Source organism: Plutella xylostella, chromosome 3 (assembly GCF_932276165.1).
Source record: "Plutella xylostella chromosome 3, ilPluXylo3.1, whole genome shotgun sequence".
Classification (NCBI taxonomy): Eukaryota; Metazoa; Arthropoda; class Insecta; order Lepidoptera; family Plutellidae; genus Plutella; species Plutella xylostella.
Window position 1 is genome coordinate 6940593 of NC_063983.1, and position 23266 is coordinate 6963858.

At 33.9% G+C, this 23266-nt stretch overlaps 2 protein-coding genes across 9 annotated transcripts in view; both read left to right on the forward strand.

Moving 5' to 3' along the window:
- The window catches only part of LOC105381839 (dual 3',5'-cyclic-AMP and -GMP phosphodiesterase 11), a 158643-nt gene that overhangs the window by 7703 nt on the left and 127674 nt on the right, over positions 1 to 23266 (forward strand). The gene's annotated exons all lie outside the window — the stretch shown is intronic.
- LOC119693669 lies at positions 10754 to 12845 on the forward strand. Of its 2 annotated transcripts, none has more exons than XM_048623189.1 (2): positions 10754 to 11251; positions 12367 to 12845. In XM_048623189.1, exons 1-2 carry the CDS (start codon positions 11246 to 11248, stop codon positions 12823 to 12825), a joined length of 465 nt encoding a protein of 154 aa, XP_048479146.1. In that variant the 5' UTR covers positions 10754 to 11245; the 3' UTR covers positions 12826 to 12845. The 2 variants fall into 2 exon arrangements, with proteins under 2 accessions (XP_048479146.1, XP_037973600.2); XM_038117672.2 differs by lacking the exon at positions 10754 to 11251 and adding an exon at positions 11565 to 12062.

A 23266-nucleotide genomic window follows, 5' to 3' on the forward strand; every position in this document is an offset into this window, starting at 1 on the left:
ATAAATATTAATATATTTTATATAAATATATATATTAATATATTTTATATAACTATAAATATTAATATATATTTGATTTAACAGCTTGACAGCGCTATGGACTAGGATTAAAATTTGATATCATCGCAAAGTCTCAATATCGCGCTTGAATACAGTGGATCTCTATTGTGTCTGATTTCAAGGGATTCTAGCGTTTAGTAGATGTTGGTTTGGGGACGAGTCGGTTGAACAAATGCAGTGTCTCCAAGTAAGACCGATACCACGGGCGTTGTATGTGTGTCGTTGCTTCAGCGCTGCGTCGACGGTTGAAGTGACAGACCGCGGCGACGCAACGCGGCGTGTGGCAACGTTGTTCGACGAAGCGTCATCACAAAGTCGACACAGCATAAGGGTGCTTACATAGAGAAACGGGTTCCCTGTAACCTGCTGATTATGCGAAAACGCTCATGACATTTCAAAATCCGGGAAATGCTCCGTGAGTGAGCGTTTTGGCATAATCAGGTTACCAGTACAGGTAGGTACAGGGAACCCGATTCTCTATGTAAGCACCCTAACGCAACGTTCACACAACGCAGTAGCATCGCTCACACGCCGTTTCAACTGAAGGCTGTAGTTCGACGGAAGGCGGATATTTCGCTTTCAGGTCACTAAGTTGTGTCTGACTTAGGTACCCTTCAGGAAGTATCGTTACGCTAAACTTGTTTGTTTAATCTTCAGCGTCAACAATTAGTTGGCTAATTAAGGTCATAGGGAAGTTCGGATTTAGGCCAAAAGGGCTATTTGTACAAAAAGCCAATCACGTGGCTCTTTCCAAGTGGGCACAGCAGTTAATTAATTAATTGTTTTGAGATTGCGTTTGGCACATGGTACATACGATGTAAGTACTATATCTACTAATATAAAAACCGAAGTACATAATGTATACCTATGTACTTACATTTTTATATTATATCGACCAATCTGCCAGACAACCTTGATTAATAGAATATGCAAGTAAGTTATACATACAATCAATTATGCATTCATCACTGACGCCATATTATAGTATACCCATACATAGATGGAATGTTTATGTTAGAAGTCAGCAGAGTGAAAATAGAGTGTACAAAAGGTCGGAAATAGACTGCATTCATAATACGAGTCAGAGCAGCAAAGGCTGAAGCTGAAGCTTTTGTCGCCAAACAAGCAAAAACATCACGTGTTTGTTTGTGCAAACGGGAATAAATTCTGCATATGATATTAATAACACTAGCAACGTATTTCAAACAGATAGATTAGTACATGGATATTTTTAATTGTACACAAAAACAGGACACTATTATTATCTTTCTAATTTTGAGACAAGACTTAAAAACTCATGCATTGCCATTATGTCTGATATAAGAAACTTATTTCGAAACTAGGGAACATTCCATAGAAGAGTTAAGCTTTCTCTACCACCTACCATTATTTTTGCTTTTAACATACCTAAGTTGGATTTGTCTATGACTCTGTATCCTTAGCTTGTGGCTTATTATAAGCCAAGCTTATAGCAATATAGTTTACATTGACCCTTTCATTCGTCATTTGTTTCACTCTTACACGTCACCATCGATCGTCGAATTCGTCTGTCAGTTTTGGCGGGAACGTTACGTTCAAGGAAGTAATAAAGTAAGTCATGGGAGTAAATACAAGCAGGGCGTTACTGCCAGATCACTCTAGCTTACGAGAAACGAAGTTACGGAGCTGCTGTGCCAACCACGACTCTATCTCGTTGCATTGAACGTACCGATTGTTCGACAGACGTTCGTTCGTTTTTTTGTCAAACTAGAGTAAACCTTCTGTATTCAGCTGAAGGTTGTTTGTTACACTCGTGTCAGCCGTCTTCGTTTATGTTAGACAATCCACAAAGCAGCGGGCCGAATTATCTTATTAGAATTAGCTGTGCTCCACTAGAATCTTTATTATGTTTAGAGCATACGAAATGTTAATAGGTGAGCTCGCTTTGTTGTTTTGCGACTGGCAGTAAAACATTTTTAACGTGAACGCGTGTTTATGAAAAGGCGCGAACCGTAAATTTTTCAAGACGTTTCTTAGTTTTTCATTGAGTTTGAGTAAACAGTTTATTTCCCTTTAATATTAGACTAGCTGTTCGCGCGCGCTTCGCTTCGCCTTAAAAAGTTTTCCCGTGGGAATTCCGGGATAAAAAGTAGTAGTAGCCTATGTTCTTTCTCAGGGTCTAGAACCTATGTGTACCTACCTACGAAATTTCATTCAAATCCGTTCAGTAGTTTTGGCGTGAAAGAGTAACAGACAGACAGACAGGCAGACACAATTACTTTCGCATTAATATTAGTTAGGATGCCATTGAATTCCGTGAGCAGCAAAGAAATGAAAACGGTAAACGTAAGGATATTAAAACCATCATTAGGTCACCACGATAAAGCATTATAAAATAAAATCAATACCGCTGTCGTTATCGTGATTTGTGACGATACCTTAACAGGTTGTGCTTTATCTTCTTTCGCTATCAGTATCCATTTTCATTAAATCCTTTAAGCACTTACACCTCCAAACTGATTACGATAAAAATGTCGACATCCCACGCGACCATTAGTTATCGTCCATTATTAGCGATAGTAAAAATAAATCGTTTTAGTTCAGTGTTTCCTAGAAAATACGTTTATTACGTTCTTATTATCAGATTCTGTTTGCATTTATGTGTATTGTCTGTACTTGTTATTCTATGATATTGTATCTATATAGGTAAAGTTGGGAATAAACAAATACCTATGTAGAATACACTTGCGTACTTAAATTTTGAAAGGGCTCTAATACCATATCTTCCTTTTTACATTATTTATAGAATATCTTCACTGAGAAGACTCTGAATTTGGAAAATCTTAATTATAATTGACCCTTCAACATTGGTTTCATTTTTACTAGTAGGTAAAGATTTTAAGTCGAGATACCAACGCATGGAAAGCGCAATAATTGAATTTCATACATCCATTAGTCAACCCTTTGATCTATGTACATCGTATCGACATCGCCATGTCTGTTCATATCGTAATACGTAGTAGGTATGATGGGTAACGGGATTAGTAGTATCGGTCCCATTCAAATTGATATAAAGTATAAAAAAATAACTTTTAGTTAACTCGAAGTGCTTTAAGTACAATTTCAGTCTTTACCTACATTCTATAAAAATATTTACTAGACCAATAATTTATTTACCGTATTGCGTACTAACTAGAATGATATAAAATTTACAATGTGTGCTTTGTCATAAATTAAGTTTTTCAAAGACGCCCTTAATTCTATACTAAAGGCATCAATTAATTCTTATAAATAATAATATAAATATATAATTAAGTATACTTGTATTCATCTATGTTTTCTGCGATCACCATGGAATACGCGCTAGATGCGCTGAGGTATTTTTAATGATATACTTAATACCTTGGCTAGGGCTCAACAAAATTCAACTAGTATGTATCCCTGGTAGGGTATAATGTAAGGTAACCACAAGCAAAGGCCAAGGCTATAATAGTCTTGTTGATTTTGCGGTTGGATTGAACTGACCACTGGGTCAGTGTACAATAATATGTTCTGATCTGAGGTAGAATGTAGGATGCGAGCATTGTACATGAGTATTGATGAGATTATGTAGCTTCCATTGTAGGTACCTTGTCAAAACTGAATAAACCTTTTCAGTCATTCAATTAATTGGAACAATGATGGTTTGTTTTGTGCGTAATTAAACTGTAACAAAATTTATTACTTATGCAACTTAATCTATAGATGTAAGTTATGCAAGGTTTTGCTGAAGAATATTTTGATTAATACTATTTAACTAGGTAATAATTTAACTCAGAACGTCCCACTTTTTAAGGAGAAAATACGAATTTATTTGGCATAGTACGAATTTTAATGAAACAAAGCAAGACTTTACTCACAGGACCAAGGATAGTGAGAGCAAATAAAGGTCAATGCTATAACCCTTTTCAGGGTCATTTAAGTGTCCGAAGGAAGAAGGATTTGTTGCGTAAAAAGGCTAAACCACTTGGGATTTACAGTCTGTGAAGAGATTTATAGGAATCTATCTGCATAGTAGAGTATCTAAGTATACAATCATCATCAGAAGGGCGTTCATAACATAATTCATTTAATTTTATAAACCTAGGCCCATATAGTGGGCTATATAATATGTGAACCATCGTCGTCAGACGTTGAGGAATGGCAGAGATTAATATGGATCGAAGCTTTCCGTATTGAGCTACGTAAATTTAACATCATTATTTTCAATTTATGCCACATAGCGAGTGAAGAATATTCGTAGGAATAAAAGCTACAACGCTTTCATGTTCGGGAGGTATATAGTTAAATCTAAATAAAGGTGGTGTAAACATTTCAATTTGCGTCGGATTTGTTACGAGAACGTGCGTCGTCTTATGATTTGGTTCTTATATATATTATACGACCGAATGGCGTAGTGGTTAGTGACCCTGACTACCCGAAGGTCCCGGGTTCGATTCCGGGCTGGGGCAGATATTTGTTTAAACACAGATATTTGTACTCGGGTCTTGGGTGTTGGTATTTATATTTAGTATCTATCTATCTATGTATTTGTGTAGATGTATCAGCTGTACGACACCCATAACACAGGTTCTGCCTAGCTTGGGGTCGGATGGCCGTGTGTGAGATGTCCCCACATATTTATTTATTTTATATATTATAATACATGTAGCTATCTTAATAGGAGTCCACCGATCCGCACTGGGCCAGCGTGGTGGACTAGGCCCTTAAACACCCTTTCTTCAATGGAAGGATACCCGTGCCCAAGCAGTGGGGACGTGATGGGTTGTGATGATGATGATTATGATGTAGCTATGTACCTATCTATATCTTACACAAACTTATACCTGTACCTCCTTTCCAATCATTCGGTCCTAAGTGTCCTGCCTAGCACTAACATACAGAAACGGTAACTAATCATAGCAAATGGTAATCTTCGGTTCTTAGAGAACGTCGTAACTGTATCGGTTTTAGTATGATTACAGTGCACTGCCATAATGCCTTGTGCCGACAACTCCTTATTCTGATCTGAGGCTTCTATTACAGAACCAATCTCGGAGATAATATTTACCGATTTAGAGGAAAGTTAATATTACAGGTACCTAACTAACTTGTATTTTTGATCGTAATATTTACAGTAGTCTTCAAAAGTTAACCAACAGATGTAAAGTGAGATAGGTAAGTACCAAATATTGTTGTTCCCTTGACAGTGAATAGCATGAGTCTGCTCATTTACATTTTACATAACTTTGCACCTACCTCAGGAAATAATGTTGACTCTTTGAGAATCGCTGACGTCACAGCTTCAGTCACGCAAGTTTGTTTTGCATGTGACATGTGACCGACTAAAATATTGTACTATGCGGATGACATGCTCCCGATTTTAACCACATGATCTCTACTGTTCAAACTGAACAACTTTCCTCAATAAACATACTGTCTAGAGTCCATTCACATACTTACCTACTTAGTTAGGTACCTACCTATTATCAATCAAACTTTTTATGCGGAAAATAATAGTTTAATTGTGGGGTTATGTTTCTCTGGAAGAATTGTTTATGTACTCTTATGAGCAGAATATTATTTGATTTAAAGAGTATGAAGGGTACACCCGGTTCCGCGTTGTTATATGGATGTATCCTATTTGGAACGATGTCTGTGTTCTTGATAGACGCCACTCTCGGAAGACACGCCCTAAGCCCTCCTACAACTATACATACAACAGGATGGGACAGCTCTACTGCTCAGTGTGACAGGGTGTTCAAGACGAAGTTCGGACTTGCCAGCCACATAAGAGCACATAACAGAGTGTAGCAAGAGTCGCTGTTGTCAGATACGACGAAGAGGACATCATCATCATCATCTTGATAATAATAATATTATGCGGTATTGCTGCATATTATACACATTAATTTTTTTAAATGCCCAAGGTGCTGATAGACTTCGGCATTCACTTTGTTACATTAAAGTAATATACAAGACCGTTATAGCGAGCATTCTATTGAGTGAGAAAATGTTTTTAGCGATTTTTTGCTCTATTCTCGGATTGTCTCTTTGTTCAGTTCGACAAGTGAAAAAGAAAAAACTTCGCCGGAAATTAAAAGATTGAATGGTTTCGAAGTGGTGCTTAATTAATTGGAAGGATAAGAACACGGAAAATATGCTGAATTAAAAACCATTATTAGAGATAGCGAAATTACCAACGAAGTGGCCAACGACCGACGTTCAGAAACCGAAAAGGAAATCTAATCTGTCGAATACTAAATGTACCGAAATGCATATTTTAGAATTTTCATGGCATAACGAAAATAGCATTGATAAGGTTGTCAACAAAATGCTTTTTACATTTATAAACAAACGATAAGGTTGTGTATGAACAATTATATAATCTCTAATAAATCCAACAGTTTCAGTTTGGTTTCAGAATTTCGGCAGAGTTTGTATGTGGAGTTTATCCTTTGTTTGTTGTTCGACAATTAGGTATGAGTGCTGAATATTCATGTCGTTGCGCCACTTACCGAATCAACTCTGCTTTCACATCATAATGATGGCTATGTCCTTAGATTAACAATATACGAAGAAGATGGTGAGCCACATGCAAAAAACAAATTAAAAAAAAAACTGGCCGAATTTTGTTTACTGTCCGTTTTCAGTTCAACCTAATGGCATAATGATGTTGATTCTGAAGGCAGAAATTATAATTTTAACGCTGTCAAACTAAAAAATTTGCTAGCATAAAATGACATTTACGGAAACAATTATAGAGTCGAATTTTAAACAAAGAAATTAAGGTTTTGACATCTCTAAATTTAAAATTTCTGCCTTCAGAATCTATATCACTGTACCAATAAATAAAGTCACAATTTTTCAAACCGAACTAATTCAAAATAAGATCTTAGTGGTAGAGCTGCGGTTTGTTTGTCAAGTCGTTTCTTTTGCACTTACACTCCAACATCTAGTTCGTTAGATACTCTTCCCGTCCCTACATATCTGGCAAATAGCAGTACTACCAGGGCTAGGGATGAGTAAATGTGACATGGTTCCAATTCTATCTCGCTGGTTGCAGCGGGTGGCTTTGCTTGTCTGTGCAACGGACCATGTCGCACTTAGCAGTAATTTCAGTTGGCCTTCACTATTAGAACGACTGAATTCTCTACACGAGGATAGAAGATAAATCATATGTTTTTGTTGTAGATACAGTATTGTGACACTAAACTTAACTTTTCAACCAATGTAAACACATAATACTTAAATGCATTCGAATAAAGTGTACCCAATTTGCAACATAATCACAGACAATCATAGGTAAGTAGCTACCTACAAGTCTTTGTAAAAATCTGTCTAGATATAATATGTTTGTCAAACGTATACACGACTTATTTTTGCTTAAGGAGACTTGTTTCTCACTGCCCCATCGATAATAAAGTCTTGAACAAACATAAAAGACGCTTTCCCTTTCCGAGTATTTAATTCATTTTCATTATCCTTAATCCAAACTAAGATAGGGTAGGATATAAAACAGCGGAAGTTTAGCAGTTCCCGTTTAATTTAGGTAAAAAAGGGCTAATGAATTTATGGTCCGATGACGATCTTAAGCTGAGTTTATACAATGTACCTACGTTTGGCGCAGACTGAATGGCCAGTCAGCTACTTACAATTAGCGACTTACAATTAATCAGACTGGCTAAGGATATTATCAACCAGGTCACTAGACAAATAAACCGCATTAAAATTGGTTCATCTGCAATAAAGGCGCTGCATTAGCTGAGTTGACACCTTTTTGGCGGACAGTGAAAAATCGCAAGGTCGTCCGGCGGTATTAAAACAACGGTGTCCCAGTAATGAATGAATCATATATTTCATTGACACAGCTTATTAGAAACCTGACTATTCCAAATATGAATTACACCCTCTGTAGAGGTTTATAGCCCTAAATATGCCATAGATATGCTACTAAATAGATAACACAGATGATAGATATCAATACCAATTAGTTACAAATAAGCCTAATAGAGGTCGTTGCCAGCGCCTCTGATAGCGATTGAACATACCGCCCGCCATGGACACACTGTCCATCAAATAAACTGTAGAAATCGCTATAGGTACATTTAAATAAACAAAACTAAAAGTACACAAATCTCAGTAACAAAACAAATAGTACACATATTGCATTACATAGACAACACTTAAAATATTAAATATAACAACTTGACAAAACAAATAGCAACTGGTAAAACACAAAGTTTGTGCTTGATCTTTTGACAATCTCATTAATTACATATTGTTACACAGTAAATGACGTTACTTGTTTTTTTTTAAAAACTATTTTATTAATTACACAATTATACAGGAAATACAGGAAATAGAATAAGAGAGTTTGGAGTCTAGATATGGAATGAATATAATAATGATTTGAGCCAGCTTATATCCTAAGAGAACATGGGAATAGTAAATACTTATTATCTAATGGGTTAACAAGACATCATGGGAATAGTAAACAATAATAAAATTATCTAATGAGTAAACAAGCTTATTACTAATGGGTTTAAGGTCTAGGAACACTTATCACTAACACTAATCACTAAAGTATTCGAAGTAGGTAGTCTATTATATTATATAACACCTCCCCCCTTAGAACAAAGATTGGGCCGGTTTGGCCGATCTTTGCTGCTCGCCTTCGGAATCTTCGGATTCAGAGGTCATAGTAGTGTTCATGGAAGCCTCTTCGCCATAATCTGTGCGGGCATAATTTATATATTAGGAATGCTAGTAGGGCTATTCCAATGAAATAATTGAAAATTGAAAATTTTGATGTGTGTCTTTCTATAAATGATTTCTCGTTGAGGTTTTTCAGTTTGTTTGAATACTGTTTGAGTTCATCTTTCATGGATTGAAGATTTTCTAATGGGACATTATTTATTCTGATTGGTAACAGTTCTGGAGTTGGTGGGATGTTCTCAACATCTGTCAGACAATTCGCGGAAATGTCAACTGTTACTACAGGATGAGTTATGTTCATTGATTCCTCTTTGGTTGTTGTAAGAGTTATGAATGTAGAGAAGAGCTTGCATCCTTCCTGTAGACTTAGGATACCGGCATCGTTTAACTCATGGTGTGATGTCTGATCTCCACACTGTAGGACACATGGTGTTTTGCGGTTGAGGATATATATCCATTTATTTGCAGATATTCTTTGGAATGTGTTAATACTGGCAGAAAAGGTTGTGACTTCACATATGTTCGGAAGGTTGTGGGTATAGCTTAGTAGAATAGCCATTTCGCAGATCGGACGAGTATTGTAGTTGTAGACTGGAACACGGTTGCACACTCGCTTCCCAGGTGCGTAGAGCTTGCATTGATCCAGAGAATTGATGGTGACATACTGTTGTTGCGTGGAACTTGTGGCAAGGTATGTTTGCTCGGGAAGGATGGTGGAGTATAGGGATGTGTTAGGGTGTTTGATAGGAATAGAATATAAATGATATATAATGAATTTATCATTTTTTATAAGAGGGAATTCGATAACATAAGTTAATCTATTCATGTATATATATGAAGTAAGAGAAGATGAATCTAATATCTTGTGAATATTTGACATAGTAATAGGGAGAACTAAACTTTTGTCAGATCTCATGTGACTAGAGGATAACAGCTCTCGGTATAATCTTGTTGTTGATATTATTGAAGGATGGACGATTTCCGATTTAACAAACAATATACTCATGAGGATGTCATCTATCTCTTGTTCTAGAGATATTACCGACTCTAAGATTTGCATTGAAATTGAATTAATTTCTTCTATTACTTTTAAATCAAATAGGATTTTGTTTGTTTTGTTTAGGTAATTACTTAATCTGTCTAGGTTTTCATTAATAATGTGTTCATCGTAAGATATTTTGAAAATAGTTTCATTGAAGTTTGTTACTGTAGAGGAGACGATCTGAAGTTGTTGTTGAAGGATTTCGGAAGTTTCAATTTCATGTTTTTCTAGTAGATTAATACATTTATCAAAGTGTTGGGCATCTTTAGCATCGGGGGTTCCAATCAACCATTTCAAGACCGTACCAAGACCGTCGAATATTTCTCGTTTCTTTCTAGTAAAAGTTTCTGAATAGGAAGTTAATTCAGCGAGACGCGAGTTAATTTTTTCTAGGTTAATATTTATAAACGAAGTTGTAAGATGTGTCTGGGCGAGTTCAGGATACTTATTAGTAAGTGAGTAATATTTGTTAGTTAGACGTAAGAGTGATTCTTTGGTAAGGAAAAGAGGTTCTAGGTTTCGATAAATAACTAATTTCCATGATCCTTCGGCAATAGTGATTTCACCTTCTTCTTGAAAGTAGAGACCCGAATTAGAGGGTAATGATTTAGTTAGGTTTTCTCCGACAACAAAAGTTGTGGAATACCTGTAACGACGGAATTCTTATGTTAATTAGAATTTGATTCATCATTTTTACGTTTAAAATAGGATTTTGTAAAAATATATAGTTTGTAGAGTAGGATGTAGAAAAGGAATTTAATAAGAGAGCAAATAATAAAACTAATATAAGGATTGTTAAATATATCGTTGAAAGAATTATTTTGTGGCAAGGGATGCGCCATTGCTTGATGAGACACCCTGTAAAGAAAATTGAATTTTACTAATTCAATAATTTAATTACTAATATTATTATTTAATTTGATATACTAAGAGTAGTGGGTATACGTGGGTTCTGGCTCACCCCCCACCGTCCTCCTCGCACCCCTGTTTTTTGGAAGTCACGGGCGAACCACCAGCTAAAAAAAAAAAAAAAAAAAAAAAAAAAAAAAAAAAAAGTGAAACCCCCCCATCTAAATCGATTGCGCTGGGTCCTGCATCGCTACGTTGCACCGTTCCCGAGATAGTTTTTGGGATTCAGGGACTCCTAGATGATTTGCTAATCACCACTAATGACCTGTGCACATTAATGCGAATTCAGCTATTTCTAAGAATACTTGTTTGCTCGTTAAAATCAAGATCAATAATTGACAAACCATTTGTAATCAGGAATACTTGTTTGCTCGTTAAAATTCGATCGAAATTGGTATAAAACACCAACGCTGCGATGATATCTTCACAGTTTGCGCTTCATATCCCGAGGAAGAAATAAATCAGCTTCTACAAGTGTCAAGGAAAGTGAAGAGTCTTCGTCAGTTCATTGTAAGGATCATGGATGTAAGTTACTATTTTATTCTTCTATTTTGTTGCTTATTTCCTACTATATCAGTATCGTTTTCTTGTTTTATCCGACTACGACAATGTTATGTTTATAAATCATTGGTTATGTATGTACCTACGTAAAACTGACTCTATTTCATTGATTTTAGAATGAGGTGTTGGATTTGTCTTGATCTATGAAGTGTTCTACTTATACATATAACGTGATATAATTATATGGCGGATATTAAATATCATTTTCCGTGATCGGTTATTATTTTGCTGTCTATATTATCGTACTTACCATTCACAGTAGTGGGTATACGTGGGTTCTGGCTCACCCCCCACCGTCCTCCTCGCACCCCTGTTTTTTGGAAGTCACGGGCGAACCACCAGCTAAAAAAAAAAAAAAAAAAAAAAAAAAAAAAAAAAAAAAAAAAAAAAAAAAAAGTGAAACCCCCCCATCTAAATCGATTGCGCTGGGTCCTGCATCGCTACGTTGCACCGTTCCCGAGATAGTTTTTGGGATTCAGGGACTCCTAGATGATTTGCTAATCACCACTAATGACCTGTGCACATTAATGCGAATTCAGCTATTTCTAAGAATACTTGTTTGCTCGTTAAAATCAAGATCAATAATTGACAAACCATTTGTAATCAGGAATACTTGTTTGCTCGTTAAAATTCGATCGAAATTGGTATAAAACACCAACGCTGCGATGATATCTTCACAGTTTGCGCTTCATATCCCGAGGAAGAAATAAATCAGCTTCTACAAGTGTCAAGGAAAGTGAAGAGTCTTCGTCAGTTCATTGTAAGGATCATGGATGTAAGTTACTATTTTATTCTTCTATTTTGTTGCTTATTTCCTACTATATCAGTATCGTTTTCTTGTTTTATCCGACTACGACAATGTTATGTTTATAAATCATTGGTTATGTATGTACCTACGTAAAACTGACTCTATTTCATTGATTTTAGAATGAGGTGTTGGATTTGTCTTGATCTATGAAGTGTTCTACTTATACATATAACGTGATATAATTATATGGCGGATATTAAATATCATTTTCCGTGATCGGTTATTATTTTGCTGTCTATATTATCGTACTTACCATTCACTTTTGTTGTAGATTACACGCTGTATGAAGAATGTAGAGGACACCGATGTGGAGGAAAATACCTACAAGCACTATTACTTTCCTCTATCTGATGATGAGGGATCATACCAACCGCATGCCAAACGAATTGAAACAATCGACGAGTTCTTTGAGGAACCAAAGAATAAGAAAAGGAAATGCTCTTCTACCGTTGGACGATCCACTAAAAATGGAATGGTTTATATTTCATCCAACTCCGATGATGGAACCGGTGCGGCGCACCTAATAAAAATAGAAGTTTACAACCTAAAAAAATTAGCGAATATCGAGCAGAACCAGCATTGGAAACATGCAGAAGTTCGCGTTAAATATTATGCGAAACCAGGCGATAAACACAACGATCGAACTCGTGAGATCATTCACGCTATTACTAAGCAAATTGCAACCAAAGAAGATTGTGAAAAATACTTTTACAAAAATAAGGATGAATAAAATTATGATCATTTAGTTTATTTTTGGTTTTCATTTACTTATTTCCTTATAGATTATTTAAAATGAAAGTCAGCAATCACATTTTATTGTTAAAACTTTATTATACTTACTTAACTAGTTGTTACAAAATACATTAAACATTTCCAATAACAAAACATCATTATAAATAGTGTTATCACTAAACATACAAATAAAATCATTTAAAGACATACCTCTTAACTTAAAGTACAAATAAAGTAAACAGTATTGACCACAGAGGGAAGAAAAAACACTTTGAATTACATTACTATTGTATATCCACTTTTTAGTGTTCTTACATAAAAATGATAAATGATGACTTGTTGGTTTACGACCAAAAGTATCAAAGTATTCTCCTACACCATCCGTATTGATATGTATTGCTACCCAGTGAGATCCTGGTTTGTTATCAGGGTCTAAGTTACTAATGATATACACTGGTGCAGTCATGTGAACTGGAATGCGATTTGCAGCAAACACATGCCATTCCAAGGCATGGTGTATTTTTTTCATGTATTTTCCAATTTCAAGTGAATTCATTTTAACAATAATCCAAACATGTCTTTATCATAATATAACATGAAGAATAGTAATCGTATTTAAGATACATCATTATTAAATATGTACGTAATGCGGTTAATTATTATTTATTTGTTTAAAATGAAGTTTAACGCATGCTGTTCCAAATTCAAATGGTAGCTGATGACCAGTTTCAGTTCTGATATCAATTTCCATCGTATCGAATTCTCGCCTCAATACAGGAATATAATAGGGGTGTGAAAATATATTCATTTTATATGCACCATACAAATACTTCGATGAGTCCAAAGGGACATTTCGTAAAAGTGAAGTCATAACGTCACCAACTATTTGAGGTTCACATATATCACAATAAATAAATATTTGTGATGGTAATCCCAGATAAAGGTTTACTGGATATTTACTTATAGGATTTGTAACAAGATTAACATTTGGTTCAAACCCAAGTTGAAGACAGAGCTTAGGTGATAATTTCAGCACTGATATTGCATCATTGTCTATCCCCACCGATACAAATTTTGTAATGTCATTATAAATGAATGTAATGTTATTATTTTGTATAACTGTGTTCAAGTTTAATGATGATATAAGATTTTGTATAGTATCATAATTTGTTGCATGAATTTTTGTATCTTCAGTATAAAGATTTTGCAATCCTTGGGATGGTCTTTTTTTAGTTATACTTATAATGTTTTCAGATTCCTGTACTGTTAACATTGAACAAGGATAATTAAATTCAACCAAGCTTACTGCCCATTGTCCTTCTAATTTAATTACTTTTGGTAACTTTGTCACAAAATTAGATGTTTTATTTAGAGGAAAATATTCCATAGAACTATTACTCAGGAGAGTTAAATAAAAATTATTCACAAACATAGTTACAAGAACATCATGAACGTCCTACAAACTTGGTTACTTTTACTATTCTGAGTACATTCCAAACATATTTTGCTTAAATATGATTTAAGTGGGGAATCGCTTGGGACTTTAATAAATAAATAAAATAAAAATTATAAATAGAATTAGTTTATTTAGTAATCGTATTTAAGAAACATAATTATTTTATAAGTATTTTCATTAACTAGTAACCTAACTACTGAAATCTACAGTAACATTTCTGTTTTTATCAATCTCTATTATATTATCAAATTCAGCGTAAATCATACAGTTAACGGTTTGAGTAAGTGCAGTTTCAAATCGTACTTCTAATCTGACACTACCATGTCTAATCAGATTCCAGTGGGCTGTTGAACTAGCTGATAAATCGGGTGTTAAATCAAAAGCCATTAAACAATATCCATCTGAGTAATTATCTCTACTGATACCATTTCCCTCATTCAAAAAGTGAATACCGGTTCCTGAGAATAATGTATGATAAGCTGCAGTGAATATTTTATTACTGAATACAGGTTGTAATGCCTTAGATGGGACTTGCACCCCATCAATGTATAAGCTGAATGTGTTAATACCATAATTATCAAAATCATAAGGATTTTTTATATAGGATCCATTGAAGGACGTATTGTCTATAAATCCTATTATAAACCTTTTAGGTACCTGACCTAGAAATACATTATCAAGCGTTTTGCCTTGTATACCAGAAGGTATAGTTAAAACTTTTACTTCAGCCCTTGTTATTGGATATTTAGCAGTAGTTGTTGTTAAAACCTTTTGATGAGCAAGTAAAACACTAGGATTAATTCTAGCTTTACGAACCATTAGTGTAGCATCGGTAATCGAAACTTTTAGCTTTACATCATTAGACTTAGCCATTAAATTAAAAGCGTCTCTGGATCTTATCAATTTGATACACATTTCCACACCATTTAATAAAAACTTTTCTTGATTGAATATGTCACCATGTAAATGACCCAACATTTCTACCTCTTTACTTTCCTCAACAAACTTTTGTCTTTCTGCAAAACCTTTATTCCCATCAGTTGAATTCATTTTTCCAGGTGTGTCTTCATACCACAATCCACACGTGAGATGTGACTGTTTCGCTGCTGGACCATAGTTCAACAATGTTTCTATATAGGCTCTATATCCATAGGTATTATTAGGAGGTGACACTAGTTTTTGATTAAGATACACATCTAACTGACTAAACAGTGAATGAAGCCAATTATTTACAGGTGCCACAACAGTTGTTAAGGTTAATGGTGTTAAGTCTTGGTTTAACACTTTAGCTTTAATATGGATCAGGGTATGTGATAGATCAATGTAATCATCACCGGTACCAGGAACTTGGAACTCTATGGGTCCATCATCACTTAAGGATGAAATCGGTTTGTAATGAATCCACTGTCCACTTTCTATACTAGTTTGAGTGGCTGGTAATGCAAATAAATCTAACTCAGACTTCACACATTCACAAGAATTATTATGTAAAAAGGACATTTTTAAGGATCAGAAAATATGTCGTTGTATTTAATATTCTTGCTCCTTTTAGCTGTTTTCACTGCTTTCCGTTTAAGGTTTTGTGAATGACTGAGTGCTTGTAAACATTGTCTTTTAATTTTATATCCAGAGCCCATCATTGTTCTATCCAACTTTTCATCAGCTTTTCGTTTCAAATTACCGGTAGCCTCTTTTAAACGGTTTCTGACTGACTCATCCAACGGTTTTGAACTAACCATGTCAGACAGAACCCCCACACCGGCATTCAATGCCTCCCTACCCAAGACCTTGGCTCCATTAGATAGTAGGGGTAAAACCGATCGAAATAGACCACCCAAGAAACTGCCAACTCCATGACCACGTTGATGAGCAACTCCTTTGTAAATAACTCCAACACCTGACCCCGCTTGATGTCTATAATAATGTTCATATGGACAAATATTACTATTAAGTTTAGAATACATTATTGAATGCGCTTGAAGTGTAGTTTAACACAGGTCGCCCCAGACTGAAATGGTATCTGCTTTCCTGTGTTTGTATTTATATCTATTTCAATTGTGTCAAACTCTCTACGCATAACAGGCATGTAATGAGGATGAGAGAAAACATGCATTTTATTCGATCCATTTTATATGTACCTATGATATTTTCATGGTCTTGAACAGTAAACATTGTACAGGAAATATTGAAACTCTTATTATCAGGAAAGTATGAAATAGAACTGTTACTCGGTAACGTTAAATATAAATTATCGTGATTCATATATTTTTTATACTCGAAGCTAGTATCCAACTATTAAACTTATCTGGATATCCTTTCCACTTCACTAACAATTCCTTTCTGCGACCTGAGTAACGAGAGCGTATAATTTTATCTATTTTGTATTTAATAGAGGTGTCGTAAACTACTTTTTGCAGTTCTTTTTCATAAAATGTACCTGTAATAGGTTCATTCTCTAAATCTTTTAAAGTGTAAACAACCCAAGGAGAACGCTCTATTATTGATGTGATAACAAAGACTTCATCACTCCAATTTGTTTCATAACCCTTTTGAAATATGTGTTTATACTTAGTGATTCTGACGTGATCGCCTATATTGAATTTTGGTTTGTGTACTCTCCTAGTCATCATACTTTGTTTTTTATTCCCATATAAGTTGTTCCAAACTGTCATGATATTGTTAGAACTAACTTCACAGGGACGCATTTTTATACTTCTATGAATGGTGTGATTGTATGAGTGAAGTAAATCTGACAAAATATCAACATATCGGTAAGTATTATTATGAGTAAAGTAACGCCACATTTTCATTTTAAGAGTGCGCTGAAATCTCTCTACAACACTAGCTTTAATATCTGGATTATTTGTGGTGTAATAATTTATATTATGTCCATTCAAAAATGACCGCACATTTTTTGATATAAACTCTGTTCCTTTATCCGATTGTAAGTGTCTAGGAGTAGCTTTAGCTTCAGAAAATATGTTTGCAAAGGATTTTTTTATAGAATCAGCTTTCTTTGTTCGTATGGCTCTTGCAAATGCATATTTACTAAAGACATCAATAACACATAAAATATAATTATAACCATCGTTATATTCACTATAAGAACGCATATCACTTAAATCAGCTTGCCAAAGTTCATTCAGATTCGATAAAACATATCTATTCCTTGGGAACCTTCGTTGAACAGGTTTATGTAATGTGTATGTTTCTTGAGCTTCTAACCATTTTTTTACTTCATCTTTGCTCATCTTACTTTTCATTGCATCTGATAGTTTATTCAGACTACTGTAACCAGCTGGATGAGATATGTCATAGTAAATATTATGTATTTCTAATAAGGGTTCCATCTTTCCCAATCAATTTTTCTCTTTGTTTTGTTTCCACTTTTTGTTCTTTCAGTTTGTGGTGTTGAATATTCCGGTGTTGAATATTCCGGTGTTTCTGTATTTATAGGTTTCTGAAGAGGATCAGGAGTTGTCGAAATAATATCATTAATAAAGTTCACTCTTTTTCGATTACCAATGTAAGTTAGAGGTACCTGTATCTCTTTTAAGACTGTGGCAAATTCTTCCCATCCACGTGGTGAACTATTTTTAAGAGGTCTTATAACATCATTGAGTAAGTCGACAATATTGCTTTTAAGAATTTCTTTGTTATTTATAAAGACCACACCTTGTTGATCCCAATGAACTTTGTCTTTATTATTTAAAAGTATATTTAACAGCAGCTCACCCTTAGTAGCGTATGATTTCGGTAACATTTGAAGTAATTGCGTCTTAGTATAAAAATCATGATTCTTTTCGTCTTTCTTCGGTAAGGTTAGGTTAAAGTCTGTTATAGGTTCTGCATTTACACCACTTTTATTGCTCTCAGATTCTTCAAATGATATTATAGGTATCTCAAAAGGTTTTTTATCTTTCCGAACAAAATATAAATATCTTTGTAGTGTTTGTAAATAAAGAGACCATTTTTCTCTATCTTCTAATTTTTTACTTAAAACTTTATGCATCTCTTCATCAAGACGAGATAGGTTATTTGTATTCGTATTATTAATATTATTTTTTAGTTTCTCTATCACCTCGGGTTCAATTAATATCATTTTCTTCGCATGATCCATCTTTATTTAGATATAATTGAACCAAGCAATGCAGTCAAAACTGATCCTAGAATTATAGGTAGAAACGCACCACCTTTTTGTACAATAATATTTTTCCTAAGTTTGTTTTTTCCTTTTGAGATAAGTTTTCTTAAGATATTTTTATATCTGTTCAATTTACTTTTTTCTTTTTCTTTAATAGGAATTTTACTTTGTAAAACGTTATAAATGCACTCACATAGACAATTTATTTCTTCCTCTCCACAAGCTTTTAATAGAACTTTTCTATGTTTTGGTTTAAGTAAATGTAATGCTCTCAAGAAGTCACCATGGATGTGAACTCTTGACTTCATTATAATGGAATGAGTGTTTTCTGACGTCTGTTCATATATTTATATCCCTTCTTTGCTATGTAACATGTTGTGTACTGATTAGGAAATATGTTAGTTTTAAAACGATACATATCATCGGTGTTTTGTTTTAAATCAATCATCAAATATCCATGTGGTTTACTTGTAGCGTCCCTATAAGCATCTTCAACAAATTTTACATTTTCAGGTGAAAGTTGTCTACTTAAAAAACGTATTTGAGTTTTATCTCGAGGGTTTTTAAAGTAAATTATGTAACTAGAGTTTAGTGATATATCACGCTGTCCTTTCCCTTGATGGAATAAATTTTGAGTAATATAAAATACACTTAAGTTTCTGTGATGGCTTCCTTTCGTAAATATATCAACTACACGACCATCAGATTCTCTCATAAGATCGTCAATTATAATCAGTTGTGGTTCCTTTCCATCAAACATACTTAAATCTGGAATACCTTGATAGTATTCAACACCTTTTAGATTATACAATGGTTGCATCTCATCGTAACACCACATTATATTTTTGTAGTCTTGACTGCATATTTTTTTCATATGTTTTAGAAATTCACAGACAAAATTGGACTTTCCACAACCACTTGGACCAGCCACAATGGCAGTAAACGGGTGCTCAAAATGAAACATAATTAAAAATAAGTTAAACGCGTTTACTCTCTTCAAGCTTACACTAAGATATGAAGACAAAATATAAAAAATCACCTTAATATTACTCATTTTACAAATATAAAATAACATCGTAAGTACTTATTATCATAAACTAATTTAAACAATGCTTTGTCACAATTATTTACAAATTATCACTTAATAACTACTAAACTAATTTACCTTATCTTATAGTGACCCCATGCTAAAGTATTGGTTGAGTTTGGTATAATATAGCGCTTTGTATCATTGTAAGACAAACAAATCTTATTTATTTTTTGAGTAAATATTACATGCTTAATGGATCTAAACCTAAACATTTCAGCTAGTTGTATATCTTCATCAAATAAACACGACTTATAATTATTAAACTTAAGGTTTTTAGTCACATATTTATTTACACCTTTTGCTTTTGTTATAGTTTTATCTTCAACTTGCATGGCATACATTTTGGATCGTAATCCAACAAATTCAGTAAACAGCTTCCCATTGTTTTCATCTTTGAAATATCCTAACTTTTTCTTGTTCACTAAAGGAAATCCATACACATTATTTTTAGGATAGTCAGAAGTATCAAAATACTCGTTAAGATCTTCCTTGATTTCTTTGTAGAAATCCATGCAATTTATTTGATAAACTAAACTATCTGTATCAGTGTATAATAACTTAATATTACTAAATTTCCGTTTCATATACTTATAATGAAAATCATACATTAATGTCTTCGATATATCTAATATACTAAAACCTAAATATATTGGTTTATTATAGAAAAGTTTTGTTTTATGTAACTGTACTGCTACTAAACTTTCAGAAAATATGGAAAGACTATGAAACTCAGGGCGAGCTATTAACGATTCAGCACCTTGAGTCTTGCCACGGTTCTCCCAGTGTGTAAGTAACTTAACATTGACTCTTTTTTCAATGTTTTCCATGGTTTTCCCAAATATAGAGTTATTCATTAATTTGTAGAAATCTTTTTCAAAGTCTGAGGTTGCTAATGTACGTAATTGAGTATTTAGTTCGATGTATTTTTTTAACCACGGACTTTGCTTGAATTTCAATACTCTGTGCACTTTTGTTACTTTCAAACCCATATCTAAACATTGTAAAAGATTTCTGTAATGTATTACATAATTTTTCTTATCATTCAAATTTGGTACTAATTTTCTTTCTTTACTTCCTCCAATAACAACATTTTCAGGGCATAGAGGAAAGTCTGAATGAAAATCGTGTAGGTTGTCAGGGTATTGCAGATCCACTTCTAAAATATATCCAATATCTGAGGTTATTGATACGTTATAATTGATGTCAGTCTGTTCCCACTCAAAATCAGATATAGGTAAATACTGAGACATGGCCCATCCATATAGGTTGTTCGCATCGTAATAAGCTAGGTATGAAATAGGCTCCTCAATTTTATAATCTTTCATGTAAGGATTATTTGCTTTTGCATACCTGTTACAACATTGTGAAACACCGCCTCGTATACCCGATTTTATGAATGCTATTTTATCAAATTCAGTTAACAACTCAAGTTCTACTCCAGTGCATTTTAACATAGCATCCCAGCTTAAACCAGGAGCAGTGTAATAATGGGCTGGATCCAAATCATAAGTTTTAATACAAACATTTCGAAAGTTTTCAAATACATCACTTAAAAGTAATACATCAGTTTTTAAATAGAGATCGGAATAGTCTCCCATGTTACGACAATTGAAATGATCCCAAACGTTTTGAGCATGAGTATAATCTTCAGACGTTATGGTGTTTCCAGTAAGTGAACTATAGAAATGGTCTATTGATGGCAATGATGGAGTTTTTAATGAATCAAATGAAGTCATGAACTCATAGGGATACACCCCCTTCCTTTTTAACAGGTTAAAATCCTCATTTCTTGGATATTCTTTTCTGAGTTCATTGAACTGATCATCATTCAGATGCGAGGCTAAGGATTCTAAACTACTAGATAAAAACTTACATGAATCAATGAACCTCAAACTTACTCGTTTTCCATTTATGTTTAACATTTTAGAGAACGAAATATACTTTTCTTTATTTTGTGGTATTATGTAAACTTCACCTTCAGCGAAATTCAAAGCGTGCACAATGAAATGCGCATCATAGTTACTTAAGTTATGCAATATTACCGGTACAAATGGAACTTTATGGAACTTTTGAGAGCACACTTCATGTGTAACACCACAAAAGACACCAGTGTACCAGTCATAATCAATATACTGCTCTGAGTTTAAATCTTTTTCACATATGTAACATACAGTGGCTTGACAAATAGTTTTTTTGTCTTCTTCAGATAAGGAAATGGGGCATTTCTGAAAACTGTTTTTTCTACTTATAACCTGAAGGTCATCGTGCAAACTCTTCATAAAGACCTGAGCACAGTCTTCACCACTGTATGTAACATATTTTGAAAGTTCATTGTCATAAGAACATTTAATATAATATCCAAAACTGTACACATCATGTCTTTGAACATTCGTAGTTGAAGATATAGTTGGATCATTAGAGCATGACTCAATCGGTTTTAAAAGCGATTCGAAATCAGCATAAATTACAAATGGGACCCTCATTTTCCGTTCGAATTTCTCAAAATATAATCTATTATTTGGAACTCTTTCACCAAACCAGTTTTTTCTAAAATCATTGGAATTTGGAAGATCAGTACGAATATGAGCACAATCATTAGCCTTATGAGTAGTAAGCGCTTCTTTTGTTTTGAAGTACAGTAAACAACCATCACATATGTGAATGGCATCATTTCGAGATGTTATTTGTTTGCTCACTAGGCGGGATAAGTTTTTTATGTAACAATAGTGACCATTTTTACCGTTATTACTAGTTACATACAATAAATTAATATGGTTTTGTTTGGGGGACTTAGAAAAATATAATGGTCCAATCACCGTATTACTTTTAGTTTTAGAATTGTATTCTAGACCAAAGACATTAATACTAATATTATTTAAACGTTCAACTTTATGAAGATCTGTTAACTTGACTGGAAACTTAACGCCAGTAAAGTCAAGCTTATTTTCATATTTTGAGTAAGATGATACGCGATCTGCATTTTTTTGTGCAGGATACAGTCCTGAGAGAAGAGCCCATTTCAAACACTGTACATCTGCATTTTTTACATTTATAACAGCTTTCTTCAATCTAATGTCATGAGGTAAATCTATGTAAGATGATCCACGTAAGGGGTTAAATTTATTTATGTTCATATCTAAACTAATTATATGTTGAACGCTCCACCCACTATCTTTCTTCTCAAATTCACTAATCCTCTGAGCTATTGTCTCCTTAAGACTTTCCAGGAAAATGGTTATATCATCTGACTCATTAATTATGTAGTTCGGTGTTTGGAAGTCAAATATATTTGTAATGTCTTTAGTTTGTTGAATGAATTTTGCACGTAAGATGAAATTAAGTTTGAAAGTTTTTAATTTCTCAATACCATCATTTAGCAAAGTAGAAATATTATCTTTCAAGGAATCAATGAATAATTCTATTGTCTCAAATTCTACATCATCATCTGGCCTAGTAATCCTATACGTAAAAATTCTTTTTCCAAACGCTGCTTCAATCAATTCTACATTTGGTAAACTATGATGTGCTTTAAACGTATTATTTTTATGTTGATTACTTTTATAATGATTAGCTAAATACCTCTTTTTTAATAAAATGTTGCACACTAAACACTGTACCATCTCATTCTCGTTGTTAGATGTTTCAGCAGATACATCATGATTGAATGAAGAAGATGATGAGTTGGTGTCAGACTGCTCCTCGTTGTTAGATGGTCGAGCGGTAGGTGACTCATCTACACGTTGCTTCTT